At 35.3% G+C, this 17,707-nt stretch overlaps 1 protein-coding gene across 1 annotated transcript in view; it reads right to left on the bottom strand.

Annotated features, from left to right (window-relative positions):
- ERCC6L2 (ERCC excision repair 6 like 2) overlaps nucleotides 1-17,707 on the bottom strand; it is a 135,280-nt gene that overhangs the window by 90,548 nt on the left and 27,025 nt on the right. The window contains exon 4 of the mRNA XM_021677931.2: nucleotides 2,077-2,270. Coding sequence (XP_021533606.2) covers nucleotides 2,077-2,270 — 194 coding nt within the window. The remainder of the gene's footprint in view (nucleotides 1-2,076; nucleotides 2,271-17,707) is intronic.

Raw genomic sequence — 17,707 nt, 5'->3', positions numbered from 1 at the left:
AGAGAACATTAAGAACAACTCCTAACCAACTTGACTTTATTGATATTTATAGAACACTATATCTAACTGTAGAATAAACATTTTTTTCATGTATACATAGTTCAGAAAATGCAAATTATACAACAAAGTACCACCACAGACACACTAAAATATCTAAAAACAAAAGACTGATAATGCCAAATGTTGGTGAATATATAAAGCAACTTAAGTCCCATAGATTGCTAGTTGGAACAGAATGGTACAACCACTCAGGAAAATGGTTTGGCAGTTTCTTCTAAAGTTAAACCTACACTTACATAACCCAACAATTCCACTCCCAGGAAATGCAAGTATGTCTACCCAAGATAAATGAAAATGTATGCTTCAAAAAAGGCTTCTACAATAATATTCCTTAGAGTTTTACTTATAATAACCAAAAACTGGAAAACCCAAATATAAATATCTATCCTCAAATTAATGGGTAAACAAAATGTGGTATATTCATAAAATACAATACACCTCAGGATTAAAAAAGAACGATCACAGATACATTCAATAACAAGGATGAATCTCAAAAATACTATGATGAGCAAAAATATTATGATGTGCCAGACACAACAGTTCTAGAGACTAGAAATCCAAAGTGTTGGCAGGTTTGGTTTCTTCTGAGGCCTCTCCTTGGCTTATAGATGGCTGCCTTCTTGCTGTGTCCCCATGTATCCTTTCCTCTGTGCACTCAAGTTCCTGGTATCTCTCTCTTCTAAGGACCCCAGACAGATTGGACTAGGCTACCTTAATGGCCTCATTTTAACTTAATTGCTTCTTTAAGAATATTGTCTCCAAATACAGTTACATTCTGAGGTCCCTGGGTTTGGGACTCGCCCATACAAACTTGGAGGGGACACAATTTAGCTCATAATAAGCCTTCTAATTGGTCTTTCTCCATTTAGTTTGGTTCTCCTCTGTCTGCACACACAGCAGATAGGTTACTTATAAAATGCAAATCTGACCATTTTTATCTTATTAGTAATCCACTGTGAACATTTCTAGGGCACTTTACTACTTTAAGAATAAAGACCTCTAATCCTCCAGACAGCTTTCAATATCTTTTATAATCTGTTCCTTGCTTACCACACAGTTGTTGTCTCGCAGCCACTTCCCTCTTACACATATGCTGCAGCCATGAGATACAGAATGCATCAGAACTTTCATTTATTCAAAAGTGGGCCATGACGTTTGTGGGCTGAAGGCTTCTGCAAATGCTCTTTGCTCCCTCTTCCTGCATTACTCTTCTACTCTTCAACTCTTACTCATCCTTCAGTTCTTACTCAGCTCATAGGTCATCTTCGCTCTCTGGGAAGCTCCCTGACAACTCTCCTCACTTTGCAGCAGAATTAGGTCTCTTATGTGCTCCCACAACATCCCCTGTCACATATCATAACACTCACATGGCTTTATAGTTATGTCTCTAGATGCCCCATTAAAATCGTAAGACGCAGTCAGGCATGAGCCAGTTCATTTCTTTTCGGTACTTATAATCCTGGAACACTGATTCTCAATATGTATATGTACATGTACTTTTTGCCACTCAATATTCTCAACAGATTCCCACAATTAAAATCATTCATGAAAATTGCTCTTAGTCTAGAAGTGCCATATGTGTAAAATTTAGGATAGTATTACCCTTCTTTAACACACATTGTTTGGAGACGGAATAAAGGAAAAAGAATGGACTGTATAAAATCTGATGCAGGTTTTGTTTTCTTTTGTTTTGTTTTGAGAGGGCGAGAAAGAATCTTAAGGAGGCTCCACGCCCACACAGAGCATGACATGGGGCTCAATCCCACGACCCTGAGATCATGACCTGAGCCAAAATCAAGAGTGGGATGCTTAATTGACTGAATCACCCAGGCACCCCACAGGTTTTTCCTTTTTAGAAAATAAATTATTATAAACTGTCTATTTTAATAATTCTGAAATGAAATGAAATTATGCTAAGGAATATCTAGAACTTTTTAAAAAAACCACAATATAAAGGGATAAATACAGTGGGTGTAAACAGAATATTAATGCAATCATTCCCATTATTCCCATTACCTGTTAAGTTCCTCCAGACATAAACGTAGCGTTTCATAAGTTGTTAGAGCAATTTCACATTTCCTCTGCTTTACACGAATCAGTTCGTTGTCTTTTTTGTTACCATGTAAAATAGTGACTCTGAAATATCCCCAGGTGTCCAATTCATCCCTCCAGTTGTAGAGGACAGAAAGAGGAGCAACTATTAAGAACATCTAAAAGAAGAAGAAAAACAAAATTATGATAAATTTTTTAAAAAATGAAAGAAGTGGATTCTGGAATATCAATAGTCCTTTAATTTTTGACACTGCAATTAATAAGAATAAATACAACTTAGTGACTGGATATATCTGGATATAAAAGACTGTCGAAAAATATTTTGTTGTTTATCTTTTTATTAGGATAAAACAGATAACTAACTTTGTCCAAAGAAAGAACTGTTTTTATCGCCCCCCCCCCGCCCCCGCAAAAAGGAGCCAAGAAGTAAGAGAGAAACAATTCTCCAAAGCAGAGGAAAGAGTTTAATCAGGACCCGAATAATAACTTCAAGAGCCAAGTGGAGGGGCGCCTGGGTGGCTCAGATGGTTAAGCGTCTGCCTTCGGCTAAGGTCATGATCCCGGGGTCCTGGGATCGAGCTCCACATCGGGCTCCTGGCTCGGCGGGGAGCCTGCTTCTCCCTCTCCCTCTGCCTCTCTCCCTGCTCATGCTAAAAAAAAAAAAAAAGAGTCAAGTGGATAATACAAATATGTAAAGCAGGCCAGGTTTTTTTCTTGAAATATATGGTTTTCTGGAGCTCTTTTTCCTTTGTACTCCCCTAGTCCAATTCCTCTCTCCTTCTCTCAGATACTGTCAGTTGAAGACCTAGAAAATTTATTTAAAAATCAAAGCAATTAGAAGAAAACCCCTACCTCTTTTCTCATTAGATCAATAATCTACCTATATTTATTTTCATACATTCTGCTCTCCTACACATTACCATGGATGAACTAACCATGTTCTTATCTAAAGACAAACCCTAAACTTATACAGTGGCTGCCATCACTTCTTGTCAAACTAAAGTCAATGCTGGAGAAATTGCCCCAAATCTCCCCTATGTAACTATAACTTTCCCTTTTTAATGGACCATATCCATCCACAAGCTAGTAAGTCCTAATATTTCCCAGGGTTAAAAAACAAAGCAATACCCCAAATCCCTTCCTTAACCCTACATCTCTCTTTAGCTATCCCCCATCACTTTATTGCCTTTCTAGCAATGATACTCAGGAGTTATCAATACTTACTGCTTTTACTTACTTTCCTCCTGTTCTCTCTTAAATTCATATAAATGACTTATGTCCTAACTCCTCCAACCAAAGCCAGTCCTTATCACGATTAACAATATGTCTCTGTTTAGTCTTGAATGAATGTTGGGGTTCCACTGATCTTCCCTGTAAACTAACCCCAAATCCTGTTGTCATCACCCATTTTAATTTTGTAATGTTTTTATCTCTCACTGTTACCACTACTTCTAAGCTGTTATATTTATTTAATTTTTTTAAGACTTTATTTATTTATTTGACAGAGAGAGAGATAGCGAGAGCAGTAACATAAGCAGGGGGAGTGGGAGAGGGAGAAGCAGGTTTCCTACTGAGCAGGGAGCCCGATGTGGGACTCGATCCCAGGACCCTGGGATCATGACCTGAGCCGAAGGCAGACACTTAACAACTGAGCCACCCAGGCGCCCCTAAGCTATTATATTTAGTAATGTTACAAGTTTCTTCCCTAAAGTTTTATATGTGTCCTACTTCATAAAGATGAACCAATTAAACATACTGAAAATTTTCAGTTTAGCAAAAAGTTAAATAACACAATACTAGTCTAAATCCTGCTCTCTCTTCTGTGAAATATTTCAGGTAGGCCATTCGTCAGCTGTAAGAAGTCAAATCTGACTCTTTTGGAAAGAGAAAGAAGAAAAAAAGAACAATTAACCTACTCAATTGAGAGTTTCTTTTTCCACCCCATCATCAAACACACATAAATACTTTCTTGTCATACTTGACTCATCTCAAATACTTTTGCCTTTTGATTTGGAGTTTATCCTATGAATTCCATTATACCCCTACCTTCAAATACAACATTTGGGATCCAAGTACTTAATCCAAGTATAGTCTCATCCTCTCCCCCCATTTTTGTAGATTACAAGATGAAAATGATGGGTCCAAACTCCACTGCACACTTTGAGCAGTTTTCCACTTCACGTATCATTAATCAAAGTTGGCAATGAATTTAAAGATTCCTAGAATCAGCCCTAAGATTCAGAAAGTTTTAAAATTAAGACATTTCTTATTATTGGTCTTTGAAATTGCAAAAGGTAAATAAAATGGTTCAATAACTTATTTTAATACTAAAAGATGTCAGAGAACTGAGTTATGCCATTTACAAGGTCCAGAGAAAGTATATAAGAAGAATGTAAAGTATTTACTACCATGCGGTGAATAATATTTCATTTAATAAGCCTTACTTAAGCAAAAGATGTCAAAACAATAAAATGGAAAGCAGTGTCCAGTTGCTAAATCACTGCACACAAAGCAACTATATTTGTTATTCTGAAGCTAAGAAACAATTTTATAAAACTCGATCTAAAATATAATACAAACAGGGCCGCCTGGGTGGCTCAGTCATTAAGCGTCTGCCTTCACCTCGGGTCATGATCCCAGCTCCTGGGATCGAGCCCCACATCAGGCTCCCTGCTCCGCGGGAAGCCTGCTTCTCCCTCTCCTACTCCCCCTGCTTGTGTTCCCTCTCTTGCTGTGTCTCTCTCTGTCAAATAAATAAAATCTTTAAAAATAAATAAATAAAAAGATAAAATATAAACGGAATTAAAATTTGCTCACTTAAATACTACTAAAATCAACAAAGGTCACATTTAACCGATCAACTAGAGAATACTGAATTACTTTTAACTCTTTCAACAAATCTATCTCAATTATTGAAAGGCATGCCTTTAAAGTTTGATTCTTCATGCCCTATGGCCTTAGAAAAATGATGTGATGTGGACTATGACAAAATACCCAAAGATGTTTTTCATGTGCAATGATTTTTGTGGTAGAAATAGTTATAGTATTCACAATAATTACCATACCATTATTGAGCACTTGCTGTGTGCCAAGGGCTGTGCAAAGTAGTTGACAAATATTAACTCAAGGACTTTACATACAAATGCTATGAAGTAGAAATATTTAGTATTTCCTTTCTAGAGATGAGATGAAAAAACTAAGGTGTAGAGTTGTTAAATAACACACCCAAGATCATACTGCTATTATGTGGCAAAATAGTATTTGAGCCCATGTCTGTCTAATTCCAAAACTTGTAACCACTATTATATATCATGTTGGTACTATAATTCAGGAAGTCCATGACTGTGAGCCATACAGCTCTCATTTACCACTGTAACTCCAGACCTTTGTATAGCATTTAGAAAACAAAGGTGTTCAAGTGATAAATGAAATAATAAATGCAACCATGCATGTCAGTGCCAGGTTAGGATCAGCAATGCATATTCAGAGAACAGCAACAGACAAACAGGGCCAAAGCAAAGGTCTCACACAGGAGGATGTGAGATATTAAAGTGAAAAATAATATGTACCTTTATATAGAGAGAAGTTACAGACCATAAAATTGAAATTTTTGCTATATATTTCAAAGTTCTAAAAAATATTCCCTGTAATTACCTCTATAATGTTAATTCTTTCAAAAATGCCAAACCTAATTAATTTAAACACTATTATGTATAACTGGTAACTTTTCCTTTTGGAATAACTTTCCTTTTGGCTATTTAATATATGCGAATTTAAGTTTAAAATCCATTCTAGCCATGGATTTATGTAAATCCTTTTTTAGAAAAGCAGCATAAGAATTATACCAAAACTAGACGTTCTTCAAAAATAGAAAATTATAGACCAATATCACTTAAATTAATGGACAGCAAACCAAAAAATATCACATCTTTCAATTAAACAAGAAAAGTAAATAAGGGATAAAAATGGAAATGACAAGTAAAAGTATTTGTAGAAAATATAAGTAAAACAATAAAATGAACAGTAAATCAATTAATGTTTTTAACGATTTATTAGAGAGAGAGAGAGAGTGCATGCACACGTGCATGAATTGGAGGAGACGCAGAGGAGAGAATCTCAAGCAGACTACCCACTATGGGGCTCGATCTCATGACCCATGAGTTCATGACCTGAGCCAAAATCATGAGTCAGACACCTAACCAACTGAGCCAACCAGGCATCCCAAACAGTAAATCAATTACTAAGAACAGTAAAAAAATTAAGAAAGTGCAATTTATCAAATATGTGTTGCACCTTAAATGATACATTAGGCCAGATGGACTTAACAGATATATACAGAATATTTGATCCCAAAGCAGCAGAATATACATTCTTCTCAAGTGCACCTGTAACATTTTCTGGTATAGACCATATGTTAGGACACAAAACAAGTCTTAATAAATTTAAAAAGACTGAAATCTTATCAAGCATCTTTCAACCACAAACGTATGAAACTAGAAAACAATTACAAAAAGAAAACTCGAGAATTCACAAGTATGTAGAGGTTAATCAAATGCTACTCATGATAAAAACTCTCAACGAGGTAGATTTAGAGGACATATACCTCAACATAACAAAGCCATATATGAAAAACCCACAGCTAACATCAACCTCAAAAGGGAAAAACAGAGCTTTTCCTCTATGATGAGGAAAAGCCAGGGATGTCCATTCTCAACAGTTATTTAACATAGTAATGGAAGTCTTAGCCACAGCAAACAGACAACAAAACAAATTAAAAGGCATCCAAATTGACAAGGAAAAAGTAAAACTTTCACTATTTGCAGATGACATGATACTACATATAAAAAACCTAAAAGATTCCACCAAAAAAAACTGCTAAAACTGATAAACTAATTCAGTAAAGTCACAGGTTACAAAATCAACATAGGGAAATCTGTTGCATTTCTATATACCAATAATGAAGCAGCAGAAAGAGAAATTAAGGAATCAATCCCATTTACAATTGCACCAAAAGCAATAAGATACCTAGGAATAAACCTAACCAAAGAGATTAAGCACCTGTACTCTGAAAACTATAAAACACTGATGAAAGAAACTGAAGATGACACAAAGAAATGGAAAAGCATTCCATGCTCAAGGATCAGAAGGACAAATATTGTTAAAATGTCTATGCTACCCAAAGCAATCTACACATTTAACACAATCCCTATCAAAACACCAACTGAATGTTTGACAGAGCTACAACAAAATCCTAAAATCTGTATGGAATCACAAAAGACCCTGAATAGTCAAAGCAACTTTAAAAAAAGAAGAGCAAAGCTGGAGGCATCACAATTCCAGACTTCAAGTTATATTACAAAGTTGTAGTGATCAAAACAGTATGGTACTGGCACAAAAATAGACACAGATCAATAAAACAGAGCAGAAAACCCAGAAACAAACCCACAACTATATGGTCAACTGATCTTCAACAAAGCAGGAAAGAACATCCAATGGGAAAAAAACAGTTTCTTCAATAGTGTTCAGAAAACTGAGCAGCAGCATGCAAAAGGATGAAACTGTACTACTTTCTTAGACCATACACAAAAATAAATTCAAAATGGATTAAAGACCTAAATGTGAGACCTGAAACCTAATAATCCTAGAGGAGAACACAGACGGTAACCTCTTTGACATTGGCCTTAGCAACTTTTTTCTAGATATATCTCCAGAGGCAAGAGAAACAAAAAGCAAAAATAAACTATTGGGACTTCATCAAAATAAAAATCTTCTGCACAGTGAAGGAAACAATCAACAAAACTAAAAGGCAACTTATGGAATGGGAGAAGATATTTGCAAATGACATCTGATAAAGGGTTAGTATCAAAAATATATAAAGAACTTATAAAACTCAACACCCAAGAAACAAATAATCCAATTAAAAAGTGGGCAGAACACATGAATAGAAATTTTTCCAAAAAAGATATATAGATGGTCAACAAACACACAAAAAGATGCTCAATATCACTCAGCATCAGGGAAATACGAATCAAAACTACAATATCACCTCACACCTGTCAGAATGGTTAAAATCGGTAACACAAGAAACAACAGATGTTGACGGGGATATGGAGAAAGGGAAATCCTCCTGCACTGTTGGTGGGAATGCAAACTGGTGAAGCCACTCTGGAAAACAGTATGGAGGTTCCTCAAAAAGTTAAAAATGGAACTACCTTATGATCCAGCAATTGCTTTACTAGGTATTTACCCAAAGAATATAAAATACTAATTCAGTGGGATAGATGTACCCTGATATTTATAGCAGCATTTTCTACAATAGCCAAATTATGGAAACATACACACACACACACACACATATACAGACACACATGTACACACACACATACACACACACAATGGAGTATTACTCAGCCATAAAAAAGAATGAAACCTTGCCATTTGCAACAACATGGATGGAGCTAGAGAGTATTAAGCTAAGCAAAGTAAGTCAATCAGAGAAAGACAAATACCATATGATTTCACTCATATGTGGAATTTAAGAAACAAAACAAGCAAAGGGGAAAATAAAGAGAGAGGGAGGTAAACCAAGAAACATATTCTTTTAACTTTAGAGAACAAACGAATGGTTACCCGAGGGGAGGTGGATGGAGGATGGGTTAAATAGGTAATGGTGATTAAGGAGTGCACTTGCTGTGATAAGCACAGGGTACTGTATGGAAGTGTTGAATCACTATACTGTACACCTGAAATCAGCATTACACTGCATGTTAACTAAAAATAATTTAAATAAAAATTTAAAAAAATAAACAACATGCTACTGAACCACCAAAGGGTCAAAGAAGAAATTAAAAAAAACCTGAGACAAAGAAAATGGAAATAAAACATGCCAAATATATAGGATGCAGAAAAGCAGTTCTGAGAGGGAATTTCACAGCGATCTATGCTCAAAGAACTAGGAAGAAGAACAAAGCCCAAAGTTAGTAGGAGAAATAAATAACAAAGATCGGAATGGAAACAAATAAAATAGAGACTAAAAAGACAAAAAAAAAAAAATCAGTAAAACTAGGAGCTGCTTCTTTGAAAATATAAAACTGATAAAACTTTAGCTAGACTCACCAAAAAAAAGAGGGAGGGCTCAAATAAATAAAATCAGAAATAAAAGAGATGTCACCAAATGATACCACATTCATACAAAGAATCACAAGGGAGTACTATGAACAATTACGTGCGAACAAGTTGGAAAACCTAAAAGAAATGGATATTTTCTAAAAACTACAACCCTCCATGACTGAATCATAATGAAAAAGAGAATCTAAATAGACCAATTACTAGTAAGATGAATTACTACTGATTTTTCAATCAGTAATCAAAAACATCCCACAAACAGAAGTCCAGTACCAGGTGGTTCAGTGGCAAATTCTATTAAACATTCAAAGAAGAGTTAATACAAATCCTCCTCAAACTTTTCTAAAAAATAGGAGAGAATTCATTTTACAAGTCCATCATTACCCTGATACCAAAACCAGACAAGGACACTACAACAAAGGAAAATTAAGTCAATATCCTTGATGAACATAGGTGCAAAAATCCTCAACAAAGTATCAGCAAAGTGAATTCAGAAATACATCAAAAGGATCATACACCATGATCAAGTGGGTTTTATTCCAAGGATGCAAGGATGGAATGTTAATGTTCAACATCTGCAAATCAATCACATGATACACCATATTAACAAAATGAAGAATAAAGATCACATGATCATCTCAATAGATGACAAAATTCAACATCCATTTATATAATAGATAAAACCTCTCAACAAAGTAAGTATAGAGGAAAAGTACTTCAACATAATAAAGGCCATATAACAAGCCATAACTAATACTACACTCAATGGTGAAAGATGAAAACTTTTCCCCTAAGATCAGGAACAAGACAAGGATGCTCACTCTCACCACTTTAATTCAACATAGTATTGGAAGTCCTAGGCAGACCAATCAGGAAAGAAAGAAAGAAGGAAGGAAGGAAGGAAGGAAGGCAGACAGGCAGGAAAGAAGGAAGGAAAGGGGGGAAGGAAGGAAGGAAATCCAAATTGGAAAGTAAGAAGAAAACTGTCAATGTTTGCCTATGACATGATATTGCATATAGAGAACACTAAAGACTCCACCAAAAAAACCACAAAAAAACCAAAAACCAAACCAAACCAAACCAAACACTGTTAGAATAAACACAGTACAGTTGCAGGAAACAAAATCAATATACAAAAATCTGTTGCTTTTCTATACACTAACAACAAACTATCAGAAACAGCAATGAAAAAAATAATCTCACTTATAATTACATCAAAATGAGTAAAATACCTAGAGATAAATTTAACCAAGGAGGTAAAAGACCTGGACATTGAAAACTACAAGCCATTGATAAACCACAGAAAGGGCGACTGGGTAGCTCAGTCAGTTGAGTGGCCAACTTGATTTTGGCTCATGTCATGACCTCAGGGTCCTGGGACTGAGCCTGGCATCAGACTCCATGCTCAGCAGATTAAATAAATAAATCTTTAAAAAAAGAAACTACAGAAGACACAAAAAAATGGAAAAATATTCCATGCTCTGGATTGGAAGAACAAATATTTTAAAATGTACACACTACCCGAAGCAATCTACAAATTCAATTCAATACCTATAAAATTCCAATGACATTTTTCACAGAAATATAACAATCCTAAAATTTGTATAGAACCATAAAAGACCACAAATAGTCAAAGTGATCTTGAGAAAGAACAACAAAGCTGAATTATACTCCCTGATTTCAAACTGTTTTACAAAGCTATAGTAATCAAACAGTATGCTACTGCATAACAAGAGACACATAGATCACTGGAACAAAATACAAATAACCCAAACTTATATGGCCAATTAATTTATGACATAGGAGGCAAAAATATACAATAAGAAAGGACAGTAATGAATGGTGTTGGGGAAACTATATAGCCAAAGCAAAAGAATGAAACTACCATCTTGTAACACATACAAAACTCAAAATGGATTAAAGACTTGAATGTTAGACCTGAAACCATAAAGCTCCTAAAAGAATACATAGGAAGTAAGCTCCTTGATTATGGTCTTGGTGATGGTTTTTTTCTTTTTATTATGCTATGTTAATCACCATACATTACATCATTAGTTTTTGATGTAGCGTTCCATGATTCATTGTTTGCGTATAACACCCAGTGCTCCATGCAGAACGTGCCCTCTTTAATACCCATCACCAGGCTAACCCATCCCCCCAACCCCCTCCCCTCTAGAACCCTCAGTTTGTTTCTCAGAGTCCACAGTCTCTCATGGTTCATCCCCCCCTCCAATTCCCCCTCTGCATTTTTACCTTCCTACTATCTTCTTCTTTTTTTTTTTAACATATAACGTATTATTTGTTTCAGAGGTACAGGTCTGTGATTCAACAGTCTTACACAATTCACAGTGCTCACCATAGCACATACCCTCCCCAATGTCTATCACCCAGCCACCCCATGCCTCCCACCCCCCACCACTCCAGCAACACTCAGTTTGTTTCCTGAGATTAAGAATGCCTCATATCAGTGAGATCATATGATACATGTCTCTCTCTCTGATTGATTTATTTCGCTCAGCATAATACCCTCCAGTTCCATCCACATCGTTGCAAATGGCAAGATTTCATTCCTTTTGATGGCTGCATAATATTCCATTGTGTATATATATATATATATATATATATATATATATATATATATATATATATACCACGTCTTCTTTATCCATTCATCTGTTGATGGACATCTTGGCTCTTTCCATAGTTTGGCTATTGTGGACATGGCTGCTATAAACATCGGGGTGCACGTACCTCTTCGGATCACTACATTTGTATCTTTGGGGTAAATACCCAGTAGTGCAGTTGCTGGGTCATAGGGTAGCTCTATTTTCAACTTTTTGAGGAACCTCCATACTGTTTTCCAGAGTGGCTGCACCAGTTTGCATTCCCACTAACAGTGTAGGAGGGTTCCCCTTTCTCCGCATCCCCGCCATTACCTGTCGTTTCCTGACTTGTTAATTTTAGCCATTCTGACTGGTGTGAGGTGGTATCTCATTGAGGTTTTGATTTGGATTTCCCTGATGCCGAGCAATGTTGAGCACTTTTTCATGTGTCTGTTGGCCATTTGGATGTCTTCTTTGGAAAAATATCTGTTCATGTCTTCTGCCCATTTCTTGATTGGATTATATGTTCTTTGGGTGTTGAGTTTGAGAAGTTCTTTATAGATTTTGGATACTAGCCCTTTATCTGATATGTCATTTGCAAATATCTTCTCCCATTCTGTCGGTTGTCTTTTGGTTTTGTTGACTGTTTCTTTTGCTGTGCAAAAGCTTTTTATCTTGATGAGGTCCCAATAGTTCATTTTTGCCCTTGCTTCCCTTGCCTTTGGTGATGTTTCTAGGAAGAAGTTGCTACGGCTGAGGTCGAAGAGGTTGCTGCCTGTGTTCTCCTTTAGGATTTTGATGGACTCCTGTCTCACATTTAGGTCTTTCAACCGTTTGGAGTCTATTTTTGTGTGTGGTGTAAGGAAATGGTCCAGTTTCATTCTTCTGCATGTGGCCAATTTTCCCAACACCATTTGTTGAAGAGACTGTCTTTTTTCCGTTGGACATTCTTTCCTGCTTTGTCAAAGATGAGTTGACCATAGAGTTGAGGGTCCATTTCTGGGCTCTCTATTCTGTTCTGTTGATCTATGTGTCTGTTTTTGTACCAGTACCATACTGTCTTGATGATGACAACTTTGTAATAGAGCTTGAAGTCCAGAATTGTGATGCCACCAGCTTTGCTTTTCAGAACAATACCTTGATGAACATGGATGCAAAAATTCTCACCAAAATACTAGCCAATAGGATCCAACAGTACATTAAAAGGATTATTCACCACGACCAAGTAGGATTTATTCCTGGGCTGCAAGGTTGGTTCAACATCCACAAATCAATCAATGTGATACAATACATTAATAAAAGAAAGAACAAGAACCATATGATCCTCTCAATAGATGCAGAAAAAGCATTCGACAAAGTACAGCATCCTTTCTTGATCAAAACTCTTCAGAATATAGGGATGGAGGGTACATACCTCAATATCATAAAAGCCATCTATGAAAAACCCACAGCGAATATCATTCTCAATGGGGAAATACTGAGAGCTTTCCCCCTAAGGTCAGGAACACGGCAGGGATATCCACTATCACTACTGCTATTCAACATAATACTAGAAGTCCTAGCCACAGCAATCAGACAACAAAAAGAAATAAAAGGCATCCGAATCAGCAAAGAAGAAGTCAAACTCTCACTCTTTGCAGATGATGTGATACTTTATGTGGAAAACCCAAAAGACTCCACCCCAAAACTGCTAGAACTCATACAGGAATTCAGTAAAGTGGCAGGATATAAAATCAATGCACAGAAGTCAGTGGCATTCCTATACACCTACAAGACAGAATAAAGAGAAATGAAGGAGTCGATCCCATTTACAATTGCACCCAAAACCATAAGATACCTAGGAATAAATCTAACCAAAGAGGTAAAGAATCTGTACTCAGAAAACTATAGAATACTCATGAAAGAAATTGAGGAAGACACAAAGAAATGGAAAAACGTTCCATGCTCATGGATTGGAAGAATATTGTGAAGATGTCAATGCTACCTAGAGCAATCTACACATTTAATGCAATCCCTATCAAAATACCATCCACTTTTTTCAAAGAAATGGAACAAATAATCCTAAAATTTGTATGGAACCAGGAAAGACCCCGAATAGCCAGAGGAATGGTGATGGGTTTTTTAATGTAACTCCAAGAGCAAAGGCAACGAAAACAAAAATTTGTTTATTTTGGATATTAACCTGTTATCAGATATATGATTTGCAAATATTTTCTCCTGTTTAGTTGGTTGTCTTTTCATTTTGTTGACAATATCCTTTGCTGTGCAGAAGGGACTACATCAAACTAAAAAGCTTCTGATAAGTATTTAATATCCAAAATACTAAAGAACACATACAATTCAATAGCCAAAAAAAAAAAAAAATCCAATTTAAAAATGGACAGAGAATCTGGATAGACGTTTTTCCAAAGAAGAAAAGGAGATGGCCAATACGCACATGAAAAATATCACTAATCATCAGGGAAATGCAAATCAAAACCACAATGAGATATCACCTCACATCCGTTAGACTGCCTATTTTCAAAATGACAAGAGATAACAAGTGTTAGCCACAATTTTAAGAAAAGGAAACCCTTACGCACTATTGGTAGGAATTTAAATTAGTGCAGCCACTATGAAAAGCAAAAAATTAAAAATAGAACTACCATATGATCCAGGACTTTCACTTCTGGGTATTTGAAGAAAACAAAAACACTAATTTGAAAATATTTATGTACCCCCATATTCACTGCAACATTATTTACAACAGCCAAGATATGGGAACAACTTAAGTGTCCACTGATGGATGATAAAGAAGATGTGATATATATATATATAACACATATATACACACACAGAATACTATTCAGCCATAAAAAAGAATGAAATCCTGCCATTTGTGATAACATGGATGGACCTTGAGGGTATTATGCTAAGTGAAACAAGTCAGACCAAGAAAGAGAAATATCATTTGATTTCACTTATATGTGGAATCTACAAAATAAAACAAACCAAAAAAATCAAGCTCATATCTACAGAGAATAAATTAATGGTTGCTAGGGCATTAGTGTGGTATGTGACATGCATCCAGCTATAAAATAAATAATTCATGAAAATGTAATGGTGACTATAGTTAATACTGTATTGAATATTTTAAAGTTGCTAATACAGTAGATCTTAAAAGTCCTTACAGGAAAAAAAAATTTTTTTCTAACTATGTATGATGATAGATGTTAACTAGACTTATTTACTGTGGTGATTATTTTGCAATGTATACAAATAACAAATCATTATTTTGCATACCTGAAACTAATATAATATGTCATTAATACTTCAAAAAAGGCCTGAAAAGGCATGTGGCTTAATATATGTAAAAACATGACCAGTTAGAACATAAAATTTAAAAAACTCCATTTGTAATAGCAACCAAAAAGAAAGAATACCTAGTTAAACTTAATGAACAAGAAACTAGGTCATATGAAGAAAGCTAGAAATTCTGAAGGGCAAGAAAGAAGATTTAAGCAAATGATACAACTACTCTTGGATATGCAGTATTTACAGTGTAAAGATGTTCATTCTCCCTACCTAAATCAATAAATTCAATGTAATACCAACTAAAATGTCAATAGGTTTTTAGGAGAAAATTGAGAATTTGAAGACAAACTAATCCTACCAAACATTAAAACATATTATAAAGCCAAAAAAATTAAAACTGTTTAGCACTGAAAGATAAATGAACAAATAAATCAATAGGACAGAACAATATATCTAGAAATATACCCACACATTTATAAATGAGTTTCATTTTACTCAAAAGTGACCCTTCAAATATTGTGAAAAAGAGGGCTTATTTAATAAATGACAATTAAAATAATTGGCTAACCAATTGAAAAAAATAAAGCTGGATTAATAGATCATTCCTTTTTTTTTTTTTTTAAAGATCTTATTTATTTATTTGACAGAGAGATACACAGCGAGAGAGGGAACACAAGCAGGGGGAGTGGGAGAGGGAGAAGCAGGCTTCCCGTGGAGCAGGGAGCCTGATGTGGGGCTCCATCCCAGAACCCTGGGATCATGACCTGAGCCGAAGGCAGACGCTTAACGACTGAGCCACCCAGGTGCCCCAATAGATCATTCCTTATAGCAAAATAAATTCAGGCTGACACGAGATGTAAAGGTATAAATAAAGTCATACACATTATAAAAGAATCATGGGTGAATTTACAATCTTAGGTACAGAAGATTTTTCTAGGCAGGCATAAAACCTAGAAGCTATAAAGATAGATATTTTTAACTACCCAAATTTTTAAAAAATACAATAAATAAGTCAAAAGCTGACTCGGAAAAAGTAGGGAAGAAATATTTAGAGATTACATAATGGACAAAAGATTAGTATGTAGAACATCTGATTAAGGACTATTAAGAAATAGGATTAAAACTAGAACTTGATGCTTTAAAAAGCTATTAAAAGTCTTTTAAGATTCTGAAAAGACACTTGACCTCACTCATAATTAAAGCAATAGAAATCAGAGCAAGGTGTAATTTTTCAACATCTCTGACATAATTTGTTTGTTAACACCTAGGATAAATGAAAAGGTGGGAAACAGACACAATTTTACACTATTGGTGAGGATACAAATTGGCACAAGCTCTTAAAAGGCAATTTGACTCTAGCTGTCAAAATGTAATATACCCATAATTTCAGTACCACAGACTGTGTGATTCCAGTACCAAGAATTTATCCCATAGTTATGATGGCAAGAAGTTGCAAGATATATGCATGAGGATTTTCACAGTAGCATCATTTGGAAGATAATCCTCTTGGTATACATCAGAAACTAAAGAAATAGTGTATAGTAAATAAAATGCTGGAAACATATTTTTGTTCAATCACCATTGAAACTGCTTCTGATAATGTGATTACTAGAAAAATTCTCCTCTGCATTAATACTGATTATGAATTTTCACAGACTCTTTAAAGCTTTATCATGGGGCGCCTGGGTGGCTCAGTCGTTAAGCGACTGCCTTCAGCTCAGGTCATGATCCCAGAGTCCTGGGATAGAGCCCCGCATCCGGCTCCCTGCTCAGCGGGGAACCTGCGTCTCCCTCTCCCACTCCCCCTGCTTGTGTTCCCTCTCTCGCTGTGTCTCTCTCTGTCAAATAAATAAATAAAATCTTTAAAAAAATAAATAAAATAAAGCTTTATCATATGAGATAGCAATATTTTAAAATTAATTTACTTTGATTTTCTTAAAGACTGAATTCCAATCCTAATGGCTTAAATCTAAAGACTCATTCCAAGAATTAATATGTGAAATGCATACTTTGTGTATTTTCCTTTAGGAATTTATTCTTGGCAGGAAACATCTATTTCATGCATTCTTAGATGATTTATTCACACTTGAAAAGTTTCAAAATATATATGAGATGTATCATTTCACACACACATACCCCAAATCCACCACTCCTTAATTTGTAACATTTGATTCATTAAAAGTATTTGTTTTTCAAGGAGTTCCAACATTAATTTTTCAGGATTCCATTGCAATTCTGGCATTAGCATAATAAATATAAAGGAATTTATTTCTTTTCTAGCTATTTCACAGACTATCTTTTAAAAAATGCACAAAATTTTATTTTTTTTTTGAGATCGGGATCGAACCCGACATCGGTCTCCCTGCTCCGTGGGGAACCTGTTTCTCCCCCTCCCTGCTGCCTGTTGCTCTGCCTGCTTGTATTCTCTCTCTCTGTCAAATAAATAAAATATTAAAGAAAAAAAAGAATTCTGTCACACAAAAATATAGTATTTGTTTGAATTTCCTTCTGAGGAATTAATTTAGGATGTCACTGGTAATCCCATTAAAAGCTTTATGAAATTCCAGGTCAAA

This window comes from Neomonachus schauinslandi, chromosome 13 (assembly GCF_002201575.2).
Source record: "Neomonachus schauinslandi chromosome 13, ASM220157v2, whole genome shotgun sequence".
In the NCBI taxonomy this organism is placed as follows: Eukaryota; Metazoa; Chordata; class Mammalia; order Carnivora; family Phocidae; genus Neomonachus; species Neomonachus schauinslandi.
This window is presented reverse-complemented; position numbering and strand designations above follow the sequence as displayed.